The 17,959-nt window shown below is 68.3% G+C and overlaps 2 protein-coding genes across 4 annotated transcripts; both read right to left on the bottom strand.

Annotated features, from left to right (window-relative positions):
* Positions 1 to 633: 633 nt before the first annotated feature.
* APC2 (APC regulator of WNT signaling pathway 2) lies at positions 634 to 14,709 on the bottom strand. Of its 3 annotated transcripts, none has more exons than XM_051639369.1 (15): positions 14,653 to 14,709; positions 10,843 to 11,001; positions 10,633 to 10,723; positions 10,391 to 10,559; positions 9,939 to 10,047; positions 9,745 to 9,858; positions 9,396 to 9,473; positions 8,786 to 8,866; positions 8,313 to 8,697; positions 7,642 to 7,737; positions 7,377 to 7,516; positions 7,209 to 7,286; positions 6,875 to 6,991; positions 6,581 to 6,795; positions 634 to 6,495 (listed from the first exon to the last, which is right to left on the bottom strand). In XM_051639369.1, exons 2-15 carry the CDS (start codon positions 10,981 to 10,983, stop codon positions 1,140 to 1,142), a joined length of 7,170 nt encoding a protein of 2,389 aa, XP_051495329.1. In that variant the 5' UTR covers positions 10,984 to 11,001; positions 14,653 to 14,709; the 3' UTR covers positions 634 to 1,139. The 3 variants fall into 3 exon arrangements, with proteins under 3 accessions (XP_051495329.1, XP_051495330.1, XP_051495328.1); XM_051639370.1 differs by lacking the exon at positions 14,653 to 14,709 and adding an exon at positions 14,427 to 14,461; XM_051639368.1 differs by lacking the exon at positions 14,653 to 14,709 and adding an exon at positions 11,977 to 12,212.
* Positions 14,710 to 15,828: 1,119 nt separating this feature from the next.
* RPS15 (ribosomal protein S15) lies at positions 15,829 to 17,959 on the bottom strand. Its single transcript, XM_051639537.1, has 4 exons — positions 17,878 to 17,959; positions 17,521 to 17,606; positions 16,459 to 16,693; positions 15,829 to 15,975 (listed from the first exon to the last, which is right to left on the bottom strand). The coding sequence occupies exons 1-4, from the start codon at positions 17,878 to 17,880 to the stop codon at positions 15,862 to 15,864; spliced, it is 438 nt and encodes a 145-aa protein (XP_051495497.1). The 5' UTR covers positions 17,881 to 17,959; the 3' UTR covers positions 15,829 to 15,861.

Here is a 17,959-nt window from a genome sequence, read left to right on the forward strand (position 1 = left end):
TGCACATGTCCCCACAGCCCCATGTCTATCCCTGCCAGACCCCCCCTGGTGCTGGTGTGGCAAGGGGCTCAGACATCACCCCATCCAAAGTGAGTGGGCTGGGAGGACCAGGAGGCACCCAGGGGGGTCAGGGAGCACCTGGGTGGGGGGGTGTCCCTTCAGAGCCCATCCCTCCTCCCTCTATTGGCACAAGGAGCCAACTGGCAGGAGGAGGGGGGGGATGTCCCTGGTGCTTCGGGGCTGGGAGCCCCCATGCTTGTGGGCGTAATCCACTCCTGGATGGACTCGTGTCCACGGCACGTGGGGACTCGCCAGGGTCCCGGCTGTGATGGGGGCTCTGCCACGCTGGGTGGGAGCTGGGGGGCTGCAGGTTGGGGGGCAAGGGGGCCCAGACCCTTCTTCAGGGGTTGGGTGCCCCGGGGCCAGCTCAGCACACTGTCCCCTCCCAGGGCAGCTCCCCAACCCAGTGATGACCCTCTGAGCAGACCTCGAGGATGAGCCCCTCGGGACCCTGAGAACCCCCCAGCACCTTTTCCACCCAGCGCTGCCTTGAGCCAGTGGAAGCCACATGTTACCCATTAGCAATCAGCCAGGGGCCTTAATTAGGAGCCTCCAGCACAAATGGGGGGTCCCAGCCCCATCTCCCCACAGCCACACGCTTTCCCCCTTTCCCTCGGGCCTCTCCCTGCCTTGGCCCAGCTGTGTGTTCCTCCCCAGTTAATAAATGAGCTGTGATACTGGCAGGGCTGGGCCTTGGAGCGGGATGAGCTGCAGGGCTGGAGTGTGCGGGGGGTGTCCCAGTGCTCAGGATCGGGCCCTTGGCTCAGCCCCTGCCTGAGGCAGGATGGGGGGACAAGGGGACACAGTCCTGGGGCATCCCTTGGGGGGGGGGAGGAGATGGAGCCACCGAGATGCAGCTCGGTTTGGGGCATCAGTGCCGTCCCCAGCGGGTCCCCATGGCTCTGCCTGGTCCTTGGCACGGGGACCTGTGGGGCTCGGGTGCAGCAGGACCCCAGCGGGGGGAGGCAGCAGGTTGGGGTGACTCACCAGTCCCCAGCTGTCCAATGTCACTGTCCCCCTCCCGTGGGGAAGGAAGGGGGTTGTGGGACCCTGACTGGGGCTTCACCTGCAGAGGCTGCTCAAGCCTGGATTTTCTCCACCGCCTTCTCGGCCACCGCTGTCACCGCCATGGGGCTGGGGACGTAGTTGAAGGGGGTGACACGGGCGGCCCTGCTCGGGGAGCTGTGCCGGCTGGTGGGGAAGGTCCCGGCCGGCGCCTCGTGGCCAAAGGAGATGGGCAGAGCGGCCTTGGTGGGGGCCGGGGCTTCACCATCACCGGCGGGCGGGGGTCCCGGGCGGGTCTCCAGCGTGGGAGAGGTGCTGGAGTTGGTCTTGGTGGTGGAGAAGTCCTCGGTCTGCACCACGGCATCGCTGGTCTTCCTGGGGCCGGAGCTGCCGGGGGGCTCGTCCTCGCCGTCCCCCGCCAGCGGCAGCGCGGAGGAGGGCAGCGTGCTCTTCAGGATGTGGGGGATGTCTTCATCGCGGATCCTCCGCCACGTGCCCTTCATCACCACCACCGGGGGCTTGGCCGGCTGCCCGCCGGGCACCGCCTCGCTCGGCGGCCGCCGCGGAGCCTCGGAGCGGGCGGAGAGCACGGAGGAAGGGCTGCCCGTGCGCCGCGCCACGGCGATGTTGGGCGAGGACGAGTACCTCTTGAAGGGCTCGGGGACACTGGTCTTCACCGGCAGCCGGGACGGGCTCTCAGAACTGGTTCTCCGTGGCGGTTTGGCACCGGTGGGGACTTTGCCACCCGGCTGGACCCTGGGGACAAGGGGCCGTGGGCCAGAGGCCACTGGCTTGGCCGCCTTGAGCTCCTCGCAGCGGGAGGAGCAGAGGAAGACGGCCGGGAGCGCGGCGCGGCTGCGCTGCGGGGAGGCCCGGCGGGGCAGCGAGGCCGACGGCTGCGGTGGGGAGAGCTCGGCGCGGTGCCGGAGCAGCAGGCTGGAGGATTCCTTGATGAAGGTGAGCTGGCGCAGGAAGCCCGAGCGATCCGAGTCGCTGCTGCTGGAGCGGGTGGACGACATCCGCACCAGGTTGAGCCGGCCGGGGCCCCTGCCCTGCACTTTGCCCCCATCCGCCTGCTCCTCCAGCACCGGCATGGCCCCCCGGCCTGGTGCCACCTTCCTGCTGGGCTTCTGCATGAAGGGGATGCGCACGGGCGACTTCTGCGTCTTGGACTGTTTGGGGGCCGGGGACTTGGGGTTCGGGGCTCTGGCAGGGGGTCCTGGTGGGGAGGGAGAGCCCCCAGCTTTGCCTGTGGCCGGGGGACTTTGCTTGGTGAACTGGGAGGGCGACGGCAGCTTCTTGGGCGCGTGCTGGGACGGGGTGGAGGTGCGGGAGGATCCCGAGGAGGGGGGCCCCTTGCCGATGCGGGCGGGCGGCGTGGTGCTCCTCTTGGGCAGCGCCAGCTCCCCTGTTTCGGGGGGTTTTCCCAGCCGGTGCAGGCTCCGTGACCGCTGCTGGCTCAGGGAAAGGTTCTTGGCTGCTGGAGCCTCGGGCTTCGCCGCAGGGCTCTTTTTCGGGGTGGCCCGTGGGCTTGGGGCATCCTTGGCCAGGTTGGGCATGTAGATGACTGTCCTGCCCCGGAAGACCACGGGCAGGTTGGGCAGGGGCTTGGCGGGTGCTGGGCTCCGCTCTGCCCTGACGCTGCCACGGCTGGCGGGACCCGGCGCGTCCTTCCTCTCCGGGCGGGTCTTGCTGTGCTCCCTCCTCGCCCCATCCCGGCCGGCCGCGCTGCCAGCCCGTTTCTTCTCCTGCCTGCCCAGGGAGAGCTGCAGGGTGGAGCCCACCGAGAGCCCTGACATGAAGGAGAGGATGGAGTCAGACTCAGAGGAAGGCTCCCGCGAGAAGGAGGCAGCAGCCTGGTGCAGCCAGGTGACGATGGAGTTGGCACCCTCCTGGATGGCCTGCCATTCCACGCTGTCCAGGTCCGAGCCCCGGTCAGAGCCGGCGTCCTCGGCAGGGAGATGTCTGACCTCGGCTTTCCGCTCCCTCCCGCCGGCACCCACCGGCTTCTGCTTGCGCTCCACCACCCTCCGGCGAGCCGAGGGCCGCCAGTGCTTGGGCATGGCCGAGCCGATGCAGTTCTGCAGCAGGTCATCCTCCGAGTTGAGGCTGGGGGAGCCCCCCTGGGCCTGACCTCCCGCCCGCAGCCCCCGGGGGGCTTTGCTGCAGGGCTGACCCCTCTCCTCACCCTCAGAGAGGTTGGCATCGCTCAGGGAGCTCATGGAGGAGCTGAGGGAGTAGCACGGTGGAGTCTCGTCGGCGATGAGGGTGTTCTGGGGCTTCACCTTCGCCGGCCGGGGAGGGGGCTCAGGGTCCCTGCGGGGGACAGATCCAGCCCAGCGCTCCCTCCTGGGACCCCAGCCAGGCTGGGCTGCGCTGCCGGGCACCTCCCTGCCCACCTCGGGCTGCTCGTCCGAGTCCTGCTCGTAGAAGCAGTAGACGGCTTCCTCCGTGGGCGTGGTGTGGCACAGCGACTGGAAGGCCACCCCTTCTTCCTGGGGAACATCCCTCCTCCCGGGGGGACCACTGCTGTCCCCCACCTCCAGCTCCAGGCTCCTCATGGGGGCCTGGCCCCGCTTTCCCTCCACTCCTGCTTTCCCTGTGCAGGCTGAGCTCAGCCTGGTGCTGCTAGAGGTGGCTCTCCTGGCTGGGATGGGGCTGGCATTGCCTGCCTCCTGGTGCCCCTTGGTCAAGACCCCCACCGGGCGCCCCGGCCCCCCGCCACGGGGGTGCTCAGCCTCCTCAGCAGCCGGGTACCGCAGGGTCTCATCGCTCAACGAGGCAGCGCTGGAGAAGTTGACAGGGGTCCCGTCAGCTGAGTCGGTGAAGGAGTCGTCATCCTTGAAGAGGTCGCGGGCGGTGGCACGAAGGTGCTTGGGGACACTGGGGTGGGCGTGGGTTGGCACCAGCATGTAGACAGGGACGTGCACCGGCTTCTTTGTCTGGGGGTGCAGGACCTGGCCGGAGAGCAGGGAGGTCTTCACCTTGCGGAAACGGGAGGGCATGGCAGAGCTGATGCACTCCTTCAGGATCTCGATGTCGTCGTCGTCGGGGGGCTCGGGGCGCTCGGCCCGGCACCGGCCCTCCAGGTACCGCTCCTCCCGCCGCTCCTCCCGCTTCTCGTGAGCCGCAAAATTCAGGCTGCTCTTCTCTGGGAAGTTGGGCATCAGCTTGAGCTCCACGTCCTTCTGGACGTAGTGCTCGTGGAGGGGCAGGGCGCTCAGGCTGGAGGCGCAGGAGAAGTTCTCGTTGGGTTTCTCCACTGTAAAGTAGACCATGGAGTCCAGGTCCTGGGGCAGCTGGAAGCGTTCCTTGAAGTCGGTGATTTCCATGAACTTCTTGACGTTGTTCTCCCACTGGATGTTGAACTGGCTGGTCTCCTTCTCTGGCTGACAGCCCAGCTCAAAGAGGGGTGTCTTGCTGCGGCTGGGGGGCATGGTCTGGCCGGGGCTGTCGGGCAGCTCGCTGGGACTGACGGTGCCGCTGATCATCTCGCTGCAGGGGTCGCTCTGGATGGAGCTGGCGATGGAGGGGCTCTCAAAGCTGCCCAGGGAGCTGACGGAGCTGCAGCGGCTCATCACCAGTGGCGTCTCCTGGATGTAGTTCTCTGAGGAGCTCGAGGGTGTGAGGTCCTCCTGGCGGGATGGCGATGATTCCCGCAGGAAGACCTTGTCACGCTCTGGGAAGGGGATGGTGATGGGCTGGGAAATCCCCACTGGTGTGGTCAGACCTGGATCTGCCACCTTCTCCTGCCTCCCATTCTCACCTTCCCCATCTCCTTCCTCCATCTCCAGGATCTCCAGGGAGGAATCACTGTCCAGGTCATTTTCGCTGTGGCTCTGCCCATCCAGCACATTGTCAGCTGAGGAGAGGGAGGAGAGGGAGCTGCAGCGGGAGAAGCAGATCGGGGTGTCCTCCACTGAGTACTTCTGCACTGACTCCTGCTCCGTGGTGGCCGGCGGGTGGGCAGGCAGCTTCTCCGGGATCTTGCTCAGGGTCTCAGCTGTCTGCAGCAGGGTGGGGGGCAACCAGGCTTGCTTTCTGCCCATGAGGGAGGGGTGGTGGCTGGCACTGGTGGCTGCACCACTCTTGGCTGTGTTCTCGAGCACAGGCACGTGCTGGTAGGACGGGGAGAGCTTGATGGTGCGGACCTGGGGGTCGGGGGAGAGCTTGCTGCCTGCCTCCTTCTTCCACTCGGGCTCCTCCAGTGCCTTGGGGCTGGGGAAAGTCACCGTCTTCTTGGCCCGTTCGGGCAGGTCCTGCTGCTCCGGCTTCTCCGGCTCAGCCGCGTCCCTGCCCTTGGGTTCCCCCCGCTCCGGTTTTCCACCCAGGATGCTCTGGAGGTCGAGCCGGCTCGGGCGCTTCTGGTACCGCTGCAGCTCGTCCCGGTAGTCGAGGAAGGCAGCCCTGGTGCAGGGCTTCATGTGCTCCTTGGTGCAGTAGCCGTCGCTGGTGCTGCCGCTGTTGAGGCTGTCGTTGGACAGGCTGGTCTGCGCTGTCCTCAGCCGCAGCAGCGCCCGCGCCCGGCTCAGGCCCTCCCGCTTGCCGAAGGCGCCAGCGTCCGAGAGGCGACAGGGCGAGCAGGACTGGGCGCGCGCCTCGGGCAGCTCCTCGGGGCCGTACTGCCAGTCCAGGCAGTGGTCCTCGGAGCTGAGGCTGAAGCTGTCATCCGAGGACGTGTGCATGGTGGAGATGTCTTCCACCAGCTTGTCGATCTTGGCCACCGTGCTGGAGATCTTGTTGGCCAACTTCTCGGCAGCCAGAGAGACGTCATCCTCCGGCAGGGGCAGCTTCCTGGGCTCGGCCGCCTTCCCGCTGCCGTCCTTCTCCGGCTCTGGGCAGCGTCTCTGCGCCAGCACCCGGGGCAGCGCCTGCCCCTGCAGGAAAGAGGAGTTGAGGAAAATGGAGAGGACAGAGGCACTGGCTGTCTCCACACCGGTGGAGATGTTGGGCACCTCGTCATCATCAAAGCAGCCAGAGTCGGAGGCGTAGTCCTTCACCAGGCTCTCCATGTGCCGCATGGGCTTCTTGGCGCTCTGGCTCTTCAGGCTCTGCTTCTCCATGGTGTCAAAGGTCTCAGCCAAGTGCTTGGCGTCCAGCTCGGCCTCCAGCGCCTTCTGCTTGCGCATGTAGAGCGAGGGCATGCAGGAGCCCGGCGAGACCACCGCTGTGTCCTTGTACTTGGGGGGCCGGTTGGTGAGGAGGTTGCGGAGAGCGGCCGCGCTGCCCATGGCAATCATCTTGTGCTTGGAGTGGATGAGGTTGCGCAACATGGCGACCGCCCCCAGGTCCCAGAGCAGCTCCTGGTCGCGGGGGCTGCGGGCCGACAGGTTCCAGAGGGTCCCGCAGGCGTTGCTGACGATGGTGAGGCTGTGCGAGCGCAGGTGCTGCAGCAGCGTCTGCAGGCAGTTGTGGTCCCGGAGCACCTGCCTGTGTGACAAGGCAGACACGCTTGGGCATCAGGACGGTCCCAGACCCCTCCCTGGTGCCACCCCTACCCCGCAGCCCCCCTCACCTGTAGTCCTCCCGCGTGGCGATGAGGCTGGAGACGTTCCTGAGGATCCCACCGCCGCTCTCGATGATGGCCAGCGAGTTGCTCTGGCACTTGTAGGTGAGGGTGCTGACCAGGAAGCCCAGGGCTCCCTCCACCCCGCAGATGGCAGCTTTGTTCTCCGTGCTGTGCGCCGACAGGTTCCACAGCGCGCTCAGGACGCTCTTCAGGGTCGACTCCTGTCGTGGGGAGGGGTCACAACCACCAGCCCCCCCACCCCTGGCCCCCAGCGCCTGCCCCCACCGCCCCGGCGCTCACCTTGCCAGCGTGCAGGGCGCACCGCGTCAGCCCGGTGACACTGCCCACCTCCCTCAGCACCTTCTTGCTGTTGATGTCAGCGCGCCAGGAGAGGTTCCTGAGGATGCTGGAGACCACCTGGGAGGGCAGAGCGGGGCAGGTGGGTGCAGGGACCAACCCCCTGCCCACCACAGTGGGAAGAGACCAGCCAGTCCAATCCCCCTACTGTGAGCGGGGACATGGTCAACTCAATCAGGTTACTCCAAGCTCTGTCCAAATTGACCTTGGATATTTCCAGGGATAGGGGGGGAGGTTCTACCTCCCCGGGGGGATCCCCCACAGCACCAGCACCCACCTGGTGCAGCTCCTCACTGTCGGAGCCCAGCTGAGCCACAATGGCCTCCATGCAGCCCCGGCGTGAGCACAGCGTCGCCTGCAAGCAGGATGAGGGTGGTGAGGGTGATGCCAGAGCCCCCAGCCCCACTCCCCACCCCCATCCCCCCCAACCCCAGCTCCCCCCGACCTTGTTGACCACGTCCCCGAAGGTGAGGTTGGTGAGGGCCATCCCGGCGTAGCGCCGCAGCGCCAGGTTCAGGGGGTCGTTGGTCACCTTGTGCATCTCATAGTCCACCTGCAGCAGCTCAGCCACTGCCTGCAGCCCACCTGGGAGACGGGAGAGGGGGTGGCATGGGCAAGGGACCCTCTGGCCCCACCCCATCCCCGGTGCTGCTGCTGTCAGCCCAGGGAGTCAGGGTCCCCTCCAGGCTGGAGCCAACCCCCCAGCTCACCCAGCTCGTTCATGGCCCGCCGGTACTCCTCGTCGAAGGAGAGTTTCATGATGGCACAGGTAGCCTGGCAGATCTGGGGCTCGATGGGCACTGGAGCTGTGGGGACAAGGGGGGGGGTCAGCCCTAGGGTTCAGCACTGGGAGGTGGGGGGGGTGTCCCCATTGCTGGATGCTCACAGCTGCATGCACTGCCACACGTGTGTACACACGGGCATCATCATCATCGTTGAATCATTTGGGTTGGAAGGGACCTTAAAGATCATCTAGTTCTGACCCCCTGCATGGCCAGGGACACCTCCCAGCAGCCCAGGCTGCTCCAAGCCCCATCCAACCTGCCCTTCAACACTGCCAGGGATGGGGCAGCCACAGCTTCCCTGGGCAACCTGGGCCAGGGTCTCACCACCTTCACACACAAGAATTTCCTCCTCACGTCCAACCTCCATCTCCCCTCTTCCAGTTTCAATCCATCCCCCCTTGTCCTCTCCCTCCCTGCCCTTGTCCCAAGCCCCTCCCCAGCTTCCCTGGAGCCCCTTCAGGCACTGGAAGGTGCTCTAAGGTCTCCCTGGAGCCTCCTCTCCTCCAGGTTGAACACCCCAACTCTCCCTCCCTGTCCCCAGAGCAGAGCAGCTCCAGTCCAAGGACCATCCCCGTGTCACCCCCTGCCCCCGGTACCTGCGCTGCCCCCGGGGCCTCGCCCCCCGTCCCGCCTCTGCATCTGCAGCCAGTCCCAGCAGGTCTCCGAGTAGGAGCGGATCTGCTCCAGCACGTGCAGCACCCGCATCTCCTTCTTGGCCTGGCCCTCATCGGGCTGGGAGAAGACGATGTTGTGGAGGGCGGCGTTGGCCCGCATGCGGGCGTCCTTGGCGCTGGGGGGGCTCTCGGGGGGGCCGGGCTCTCCCTCCGAGTCGTGCAGGATCTGGATGAGCAGGGGCAGGCAGCCCGAGCGCCGCATGGCCTGGCAGCTCTCCTGGGAGCTGGACATGGCCAGCAGCGTGCGGGACATGTCCTCCTTATCCCGCGTGGCCAGCATGGACAGGAGCCAGAAGACCACCTCCACCTGCGGGAGGGGGCTGGGGGTTAGGCATGGACACCCCCACCCTGGACAGCATCCCCACCCCCCCAGCCCCGGGGCAGCTGCCCCTCACCTTGCTGCTGCCCCCTTCCTCAGGGTGGGTCGGGGGGTCCAGGCTCCCGTCCCCCTCAGTGCCCGGCACCTTCCCACAGAGCTGCAAGGAGTGGACAGAGGGGGGGCAGGTCACAGGGTGCAGACCCCCCTGCCCAGCCCTTCCCTGCTCCTCAGGCCCCCCAGGGCCAGCAAACCCAGCAGCACGTCCTGGAGCTGCAGGTGTGAGTAGGGAATGGGGGGATGTGGGGCTGGATGGGGTGATGGAGGGGCCATGGGTGGGGGGCAGGGGTGGTGGGGGGTGGCGTGGGCAGTATGGGGATGGGGGCGATGGGGGGGGGCAATGGGTGATAGGGATGGGGCGATGGGGCAGTGGGTGATGGGGGCAGTGGGTGATGGGGGGCTGGGGGCAATGGGGGCCCCCGCCCTGGTGTCTCCCTCGCCCGCAGATGCCGCGGAGCCGCCCGCGGTGCCATGGCCTACTTCTGGTCTCCATGGCAACTGCCCATTTCACGCTGCCCGAGCCACACAAAGCCCGGCCGCGCTGCCACGGGCGATGGGAACAGGACGGGAACAATGGCAGGAGCTGCTCCCGGCCCCCCCGCCCGGGCCCCCAGCCCCGTCCCCCCGACCTGCGGCTCCGGCTGCTGCGCCTTGTCCTGCGCCTCCATCAGCTCCTTGTCGATCTGCTCCAGGCGGGACGCGCGGATCTGCAGGGTGAAGTGGGTGTCAGTGAGAGCTGGGACCCCCCCGGGACCCCCCGGAGCCAGGAGAGAGGCTGTGCAGGGCTGGGGGTGCAGAGAGGTGAGAGAAGTGTGCAAGGAGCTGGTGCAAGAGGGCACAGCCCTGGGCGCAAGATCACGAGGTGTGAGGGTGCACAGAGCGGGGTGTGGGGGTGCAGAGGGTTGAGTCTGTCAGGACAGGGCAGCCAGACGGCCCCCCAGGTGAGGAGGGGGCAGCAGGACCCCCCAGCCCCCCGACCTGTGCCCGCTGCACCATCTCGTCGGCCGTGCCGAATCGCTCCTCCATCAGCGAGCGGATGTGCTGGGCCTCGAACTCCAGCTGCTGCCGGATCAGATCCATCTGCATGGAGAACTGGGGGGCAAAGGGGGGTACAGAGTGAGGGGAGGGCAGGTCCTGCCCATGCCCCAGGGCCTGGGGGGCCCCCCACTCACCGTCTCCACGTGGGGCAGCTCCTCCAGGCGTGTGGCCAGGCTCTGCAGCTGGGCGTAGTACCAGACCTTCTCCTTCTCCTCCTTCTCAATCTCCCCCAACAAAAAGCACCTGGGGAGGGGGTTGAGCCCCATTAGTGCAGCTCCCCCCACCACCCCCAAGCCCCTGCTTCATAGAATCATAAAGGTTGGAAAAGCCCTCTAAGATCATCAAGTCCAGCTGTCAACCCAGCCCCACCGTGCCCACTAAACCATGTCCCCAAGTGCCACATCTGCATATTTCTTGAACTCCGTGACTCCCCAGCGCAGCCTGTTCCACTGTTTGGCCACTCAGTAAATAAATTGTTCCTCGTACCCAATCTAATCCTCCCTTGGGCGACTCGAGGCCATTTTCTCTCATCCTATCACATTTTCTCTTGTCCTCTCATCCCACCCCCCCCCGCCGGGGCTGTCACCTCTCCCTGTCCAGCTCCTCCAGCATCCGGATGGTGGCTCTGCCCAGGTCCCCAGCACCGTCCCGGTGTGGCGCTGGGGCTGGTGGGCTGTCCTCAGCACTGCGCCCAGTTCCAGCGACCTCTGGGGGGAACTTGAGGTTGTAGAGGCTGGTGATGTCCATCTGCAGGGCTGGGGACAGGGACAGCAGGATGAGGCTGGGCTCAGTGGGGACACCCCCTCCCCACCCTGCCTGGGCACCCACCTTTCAGCTGGTCCAGGACCTCTGTCTGCCCAGAGGACACCATGACCCGCGCCTCCTGCTCCAGCTTCCCCTGGAGGTGCTTCAGGACCTCCTAAAACAAGGATGGAGCCACTGGGGAGGGGGTATGCGAAGGGAAGCCCCCACGTGCCCTCCCCACAGCCCCGGCACAGGGTCTGGGGGTGTGTGTGTGTGTCCCGGGTTTGTTCCCACCTTCATGTCCGAGGTCTCATTCTCCAGCTTGGAGAGGTGGTTGGAGTTGTCCTCCAGCTCCCGCCGGAGGTGGCTGTTCTCCTTCTTCAGCGCCTCCACCTGCCGCACCAGCTGCTCGTACGAGGCGATGGAGCCCGACATCTTCACCCCCTCCAGCGCCTGCGCGGGGGGCAGAGCTGGGCAGCACCCGGGGGGGTCCCTGCAGCCCACCCCACAGCCCCCCCACATCTCCCCAGCACCCACCCAGGACCACAGCAGTGGGAGGACCCCCACCACCCAAACCCCCCTCCCCAGATGCCCCAGCAAGAGCTTGTGCCCCCCCCAGATGGGACATCCCCAGCATCCAGCCCCAGCCCCCCCCGGCAGGTCTCCCCCAGCCGCTCCAGTCCCCCCTGCCCGATTCCCACCCTCTGCAGCAGCTCAGCTCTCCGCTCCCTTCCCCCTTTGTCTCTCTTTTGTCTTCTCCTTCTCCCAACCATCTTCCACTCCTCTTCCCCCCCGCAGCAGCCCCCCCAACCCCCTGGCCCCCCAGTGCCTCCCCAAGCCCTTTTCGGGGGGGCCGCAGCACCCCCCCCCCGCCACAGAGGTCCCATGGGGCAGCAGTGGGACCCAGCGCCCTCCCCGAGGTCCCACCGATGTCCCCCCCACCCTGGAGCCATCCCGGCCCTCTCCCAAAACTGCTCCCTCATCCCTACACCCCACCTGGGCAGGGGGACACCCCCATCCTGCCCCCTCCTGGGCACCCCCCCCCAGCTCCCCACTGCCCGGCTCTGCCCACGCTCCCACAAGGAGACAAAGACCCCACGGATCCAACGCCCCCCCCCGCACCCACTGCCCAGGGGGCAGAGCCCCCCAGGAGAGAAACAGGCCCTGGGAGGATTAGGCGGGGGAGGACAGGGCGGGGGGTGGGATGCGGGATGCGGGACACAGGCTGGGATGCGGGATGGACAATGAGGGATGCGGGAGGAGGATGGAGGAGGGAGGTGGGATGCAGGATTACGGGTGAGGGATGCGGGATGTGGGATGCGGGCTGGGCAGGGGCTCCCGTTGCTACGGCGACAGCGGATGGGGCAGCGCAGGCGGGTCCGTGCCCCCCCCTTCCCCCCCCCCGCACCCCAAACCCCAACCCCAAACCTCTCAGCGCTGCCGAAGTGCTCAGAGCCAGGACTCCCCCCGCTGCCCCCCCCACGCTGTGTCATGCTGCAGCGGCTCGGGACGGGCTGGGACATTCACTGCTGGACACCCCGGGATGGACACACCAGCCCCACCACACGGGGGGGGGTCATTGAGGCACGGAGACGTCCCCTCCCCCCGGCCCCCCCCATCTCCACAGCTCTGCAGTGACAGCTTTGCTTTGCGGGGGGTGGGACGTTGCTGGGGCCGACAAGGGCTGGTAGGGCCTGGGGGCTGCTGCAGCCCCCCCGTGGGGCGGTGGCCGGTCTGTGGGACCCCCCCCCAGCTGCAGGGGGGCTGTCGGTTCAGCCACAGGGCTGGGGCACCCCACCCCACCAGCCCCACACCAGCCTTCAGCTCCAGCCCCTTTCCTGCCCTGCCCCGGGGGGGCCTTGGGAAGGTGGGGGGTTGCTGGGGGGGGGGTCTGAGCTCTGCACCCCCCGTTCCCCGGCAGGGTCGGCCGGGGGCCCCAGCAGCGCGGGGGGAGCCGCAGCCCGCGGGGAGGGGCTGGCGCGGCCGCACCTGCATTTGCGAAGCGTCTAGACACGATGGGGAAAGGGGGGGCCAGGGCTGCGGGAAAGGGGGGGGCAGAGCTGGGGGAAGAGGGGGCCAGGGCTGCAGCCATGCTCTGGCACCAGGACAGTCCCTGTCCCAAGGGATCCCCGTGTCCCCCGGGGGCTCGGCAGCCCGGGGGGTGCAAAGGCTCAGGGCCCTGGCACCCGGCTCCTCGGGCACCACCAGCGGGGCCTGGATCCCCCCGGCACTGCCCTGCCCCCCCCAGCCCTTTGCTCCCCACCACTTTGTCACCGCACTGTCACCGTGCCACGCTGCACCACGCCACGCCACGCTGAGCCGCCCCACACCTGCCACCGCGCTGGGCCGGCCTGGGGCCCGGGCAGGGCAGGGCAGGGCAGGGCAGGTGCCCCGCTGCACCCTGCGGACCCCTCGGCTTCCCCCAGCCCCGGGATGGGGACAGGGACGGGGACAAGGGGGGTCCCCAGCACTGCAGCATCAGCCGAGCGCAGCCACCTCCGGCAGAAGCCACATCTGAGCCCCCCGACCGGCTGCGGCTCCCGGAGCCCCCCGGGACCTTAAACAAACACCGTGTTGTCACCAGACCCCGCTGATCGACCCGAACACGCGCGGTGGCCCCGGGGACCCCCGACCACAGCAAAGCCACCCCAGGGAGCACCAGGCCGGCCCCGCACACGCAGCCCCCCCTGCCCTGCTCCTGGGCAGCAAACACAGGGACATACGCGGGTGACACACGCGGGGGACACACAGTGACACTGGCCCGTGGGACCCGTTCCCACCCCACACGCTGCATCCGCCCCCCCGCAGCACCCACAGCCCGCAGTCACTGCTCCCGCACACGCACACACGCGTGTCCTGCACACGCACGTCGCAGCCTTTGGAACAATGTGAAGACCTGGAAGGGCCCCGGTGGGGGCCCCCAGCAGAGACACCCCCATGCAGAGACCCCCAAGGTCCCCCCCCACGCCTGCCTCTCGCCCCAGCCTGCGGGCGGGGAGGCTGTGGGAGGGGGCAGCAGGGCTGGGGGGCAGGGATGGGGGCAGCCCCTGCCTGGGGCAGCAGCCCCACCCGGGGGGGGGGCTGGGGACACGTCTCCATGGGGACACAGCCCTGGGAACCCTGGGTTCCCACACCCACGGGGACGTTGGGCAGAGCCGTGGGCAGGTCTGGGGTTTTAGGGTTGGGGGGAGCGGGTTTGGGGGCCGAGATTTTTAAGAGGCAGTTTGGGGGGGGCGGCTTTGGGATGCGTATTTGGGGTGCAGGTTTGAGGGAAGCGCCTCGGGAGGAGCCGAGTTCGCATCGTGTGGCGGGGGGAGGGGGGGAGATGCTGCCACCCCAGCGGAGACCCCCCCAAACACGGGCCCCGCTGCCCCCCACCCCCTGTCCACAGGATGGGGATGGATGAGGATGATGGGGACTGTGGGTGCTGCGCCGCCCCCCCCACCCCGAGGCTCCCGGCGCAGCCCCGGCCTTTGTCCCCACGGCCGGGGATGCGGAACGATGCGGGGGGGGGGGTGTGTGTGTGTGTTAAATACCCACCGACACCCCCCCCCCTCCGGACCCCCGATCCCTCCAGATCCCCCCGTTTCCGCCCGATCCCCCGGGATGGAGCCGCGCCCGCCGCATGACGGTGGGTTCCGCGCACCCAGAGCCGGGGCGACCCTCCGCGGGGGCGCGCATGGGGACCCCTCCGCCCGCATCCAGCTCCCCGCAACCTAGCACCGCACCCCGACACCCCCCCCCAGCCCGATCCCCCCTGCCCCCGGCCCCGTCGTCTCCCCCGACCCCCCCCAGTCCCCGGCGGCTGCAGCGGCCGGAGCCGCCGGGACCCCCGGGGGGGTCGGGGTGCGGGGTTGCGGGGGCAGGTGCGGCCGTACCTCATCCCCGGCGGCAGCAGCGGCGGTTGCGGAGCTGGGCGCGGAGCCGGCGCGGCCCCGAGCAGCCGCATCCCGCCCCCGCCCCCCCCGCTCCCGGCCGGGATTTTCCAGCGGCGCCGCGGCCGCTGCAGGGCGGGGGCTCCCCGCGCCCCCCCGGGCTCTGCCGGGGCAGGGAGGGAAGGGCCCCCCCGTGCGATCTGCATTTCCCCCCCCCCCCCCCCCTCACCTCTTTTCCAGTCACCCCTTCCTCAACCTTCGGGGATTGCGGGATCTGCCCCGTTCCCACGATCCTGGGGACAAACCTGCCCCCCGGGGGCACCCGGGGCTGTCACCGCGCCCGGGGGGGGGGGCGCGGCCCGGGCGGGGGGGGATGTCACATCCTGCCCGGTGCGGGGTCAGCACCCCCGGGGGAGCAGCACCCCCCGCACATCAGCCCTCCCAACCAATCCCCGCCCCCCCGGGGGAGCGGGACCCCCGACCGAACCCCCCCAGCCGAACCCCCCCCGGACGATCCCCCCGGATCCAGCCCCAGGCCCGATCCTGCTGCTCTGCCTGTACCTGCGACCTGAGCCACACGCGGCGGCGCCAGACGCTGCGGCCACTGCCCCCCCTCCCCGCCGGGGGGTCCCACTCCGGGTCCCCGGGGCACGTTTGTCACATCGGCCACAATCCCCAGGAGGCGGCGGCCAAACCCCGGGACACAAACCCCGGGACACGGCGGGGCTCGGAAGGACAGGGGGAAACCGGAGCCTCCTGCCCGGAGCAGCGGGGACAGTGACAACCGGGCGCTCCCCCCACGGCTCCTCCACCCCTGCTGAGCTCCCCTGGGCTCAGCCAGAGCAGATCATCCACTGGGATCATCCACTGGGATCAGTCACACTTGGGATCACTCACCCAGAACCATCCATCTAGGATCTGCCACACACGGGATCACCCACACTGGGGATCATCCACTTGCAATCACCCACCTGGCACCACCCCCATTTGGGATCATCCAGTCAGGATCATCCACCTGGAATTGCCCACCTGGGATTACCTACCTGCAGCCACCCACCTGCAATGATCCACCTCATCCTGGCTCTGGAGCAGCGCAGGGAACAGGCTGGGAGCCCCCAGCTCACCCCCCCAAGCCACCCAAAACCCCTCAGAATCCCAAGTTTGGGATGAGAAAACAGTTTGGGATCTCACCACTGGCACCTTCTCTCCCTCCAGGGGGGGCTGGTTCTGAAGCCCCACGATCCCACCCACCCCCCATCTGAAGGAATCTCACCTCACTGGGAGCATTCCCTCACCAGGAGCACCAAAAACCAGGGGGAAACCATCAGGAAAACAGCAATTCCTGAGCCAGAGCGAGGGGGTTTCCCCATCCCCAGCCCCCACCAAAGCCCAGGAACGCCGAGAATGGGGAGGAAGGTCTTTTATTGAGAGGCCCCGGTCACTTGAGGGGGATGAAGCGGGAGGAGTGGGTGGCGCCGATGCCGGGCCGGCCGTGCTTCACCGGCTTGTAGGTGATGGAGAACTCCCCCAGGTAGTGACCAATCATCTCGGGCTGCAGGAGAGAGGAGAGACCTCCATGGAGCTGGGGAGGGGGCTGGGCCAGACCCCCCGACACGCCCCCAACCAGCCCCAGGAGGGGACACACGAGCCGCAGGGGCTCTTCACACAGGTCCGGGTTGGATTTAATGCCAGAAAACGACATTGAATCCCACGGGTGACACCAGGTCACAGCAGCCTGTGGGTTATTCCACTCCCTGGAAGCCTCATGGATCCGTTTCACGGGATAGAGTTGCCGGTGGGCAGGGAGGGAGGGCCCAGCAGCACACACAGCTCACACCAGCCTCCCAAGCTGCACCAAAGCCCCGTGAGGCCCCCAGAGCCATCAGGAGGGACCCCTGGTGACCCTCGGGGCCAGCTCTGCTCCAAGCAGGAGCCTCAACCTCCCCCTCAGCTAAGGGAGGGGCAGGATGACCCAAAGTGATCAAAATGAAAACCCAACCCGGCCCCTCCCCTCAGCACCAGCCTGAGGCCTCACCTTGATCTCCACCTGGTTGAAGGTCTTGCCGTTGTAGACGCCCACCATGCTGCCCACCATCTCCGGGAGGATGATCATGTCTCTCAGGTGGGTCTTCACCACCTCGGGCTTCTCCATGGGCGGTGCCTCCTTCTTGGCTTTCCTCAGGCGTTTCAGCAGGGAGTGCTGCTTGCGGCGCAGCCCGCGGTTCAGGCGCCGGCGCTGCCGGGCGCTGTACAGCTGCATCAGCTGCTCGCTGGGAGGGGCGGAGAGGGGGGAGCCTGGGGGGCTGCTCCCAAAGGGCAGGAGCCCCCCGGGAGTGACCCCCAGCCAGGGGAGCCCCAGTCCAGCCCTGCTGCTTAGGGAGGGTCACCTGGAGCAGGTGCCACAGGGTCGCGTCCAGGTGGGGTCCGGGATCTCTAAAGACTCCCAACCCCCCTGGGCAGCCCGGACACGGGCTGGGAGCCTCCTCTGGAGGAACCTCAACCCCCACCTGGAGGTGACACGACCCTCTGCCAGCGCTTTGTCACCCTCCAGGTCAAAAAGTGTCTCCTGACATTCCTGTCCCATCACTGGAAGGAGCCTGATCCCACCCCTGAGATGTTCCCAACATGAAGAGCCCCCCGGTCCCAGCCTTTCCTCACCAGCGCGACGCTCCAGTCCCCTCATCCCCCTCCACTGGACTCTCTCCAGTAGCTCCTCAGGAGCCCGTCACTGGATGTGCTCCAGATGCGGCCTCACCAGGGCAGAGGGGGAGAAGAAACCTCCCTCTACCTGCTGCATCCCAGGGAGCCGCGGGCCCCGGTGTCCGCCAGGAGGCCCAGGCCCTTCTGGGCAGCGCTGCCCCCCAGCAGGTCCAGCCCCGGCCTGTCCCGGGGTGCGAGGCCCCCCCGGGCCTCCCGCTCGGGATCCGCAGCGAGCGGGAGGAGGGGACGCTCCGTCCCCCCCCGGGCCCTGATGAAGACGCTGAAGAGGAGCAGCCCCAGACCCGGCCCCCGGGAGCACCAAGGGGGTCACAGCGCCCAGGAACGCCCCAAGCCCGGGTTACTGGGGTAACGCGGCCCCGCTCCCGCCGCCCCTTACTAGGACATGTCGAGGAGCTGGTCCAGGTCCACCCCCCGGTAGGTGAATTTCCGGAAGGTTCGTTTCTTCTTCTGCTCCACCTCCGCCTGCAGCCGGGGCGGGGGGTGTCAGGGCGCCCGGACCCGCGCTCAGCGCCCCGGACACCGCGGCCCGAGCCGCCCCGACAGCCCCCGCCCCGCAGCCCGCTCACCCCGCGCCGCTCCCGCCGCCCCGGCGAGGCCCGGGGACGCCATCCTCCCGCCCCCCCGGGGGGAGCCCGCGCCGCCCCCGCTGCCAGCGGCGCCCGCAGCCCCGGGCCGCCGCCCCCGCGGCGGATGGAGCCGGATTGCGGCCGCCGGGCCCCGCGCCCGCACCCACCATCTTGGCCGGGCCTTTGCGGAAAAGGCCGCGCTCGCGCCGGAAGCGGCAGATCTCGCGAGAGCGACGAGAGGGCAGGAGG

The sequence above is a fragment of the Apus apus genome, chromosome 24 (genome assembly GCF_020740795.1).
Source record: "Apus apus isolate bApuApu2 chromosome 24, bApuApu2.pri.cur, whole genome shotgun sequence".
Taxonomy (NCBI): domain Eukaryota; kingdom Metazoa; phylum Chordata; class Aves; order Apodiformes; family Apodidae; genus Apus; species Apus apus.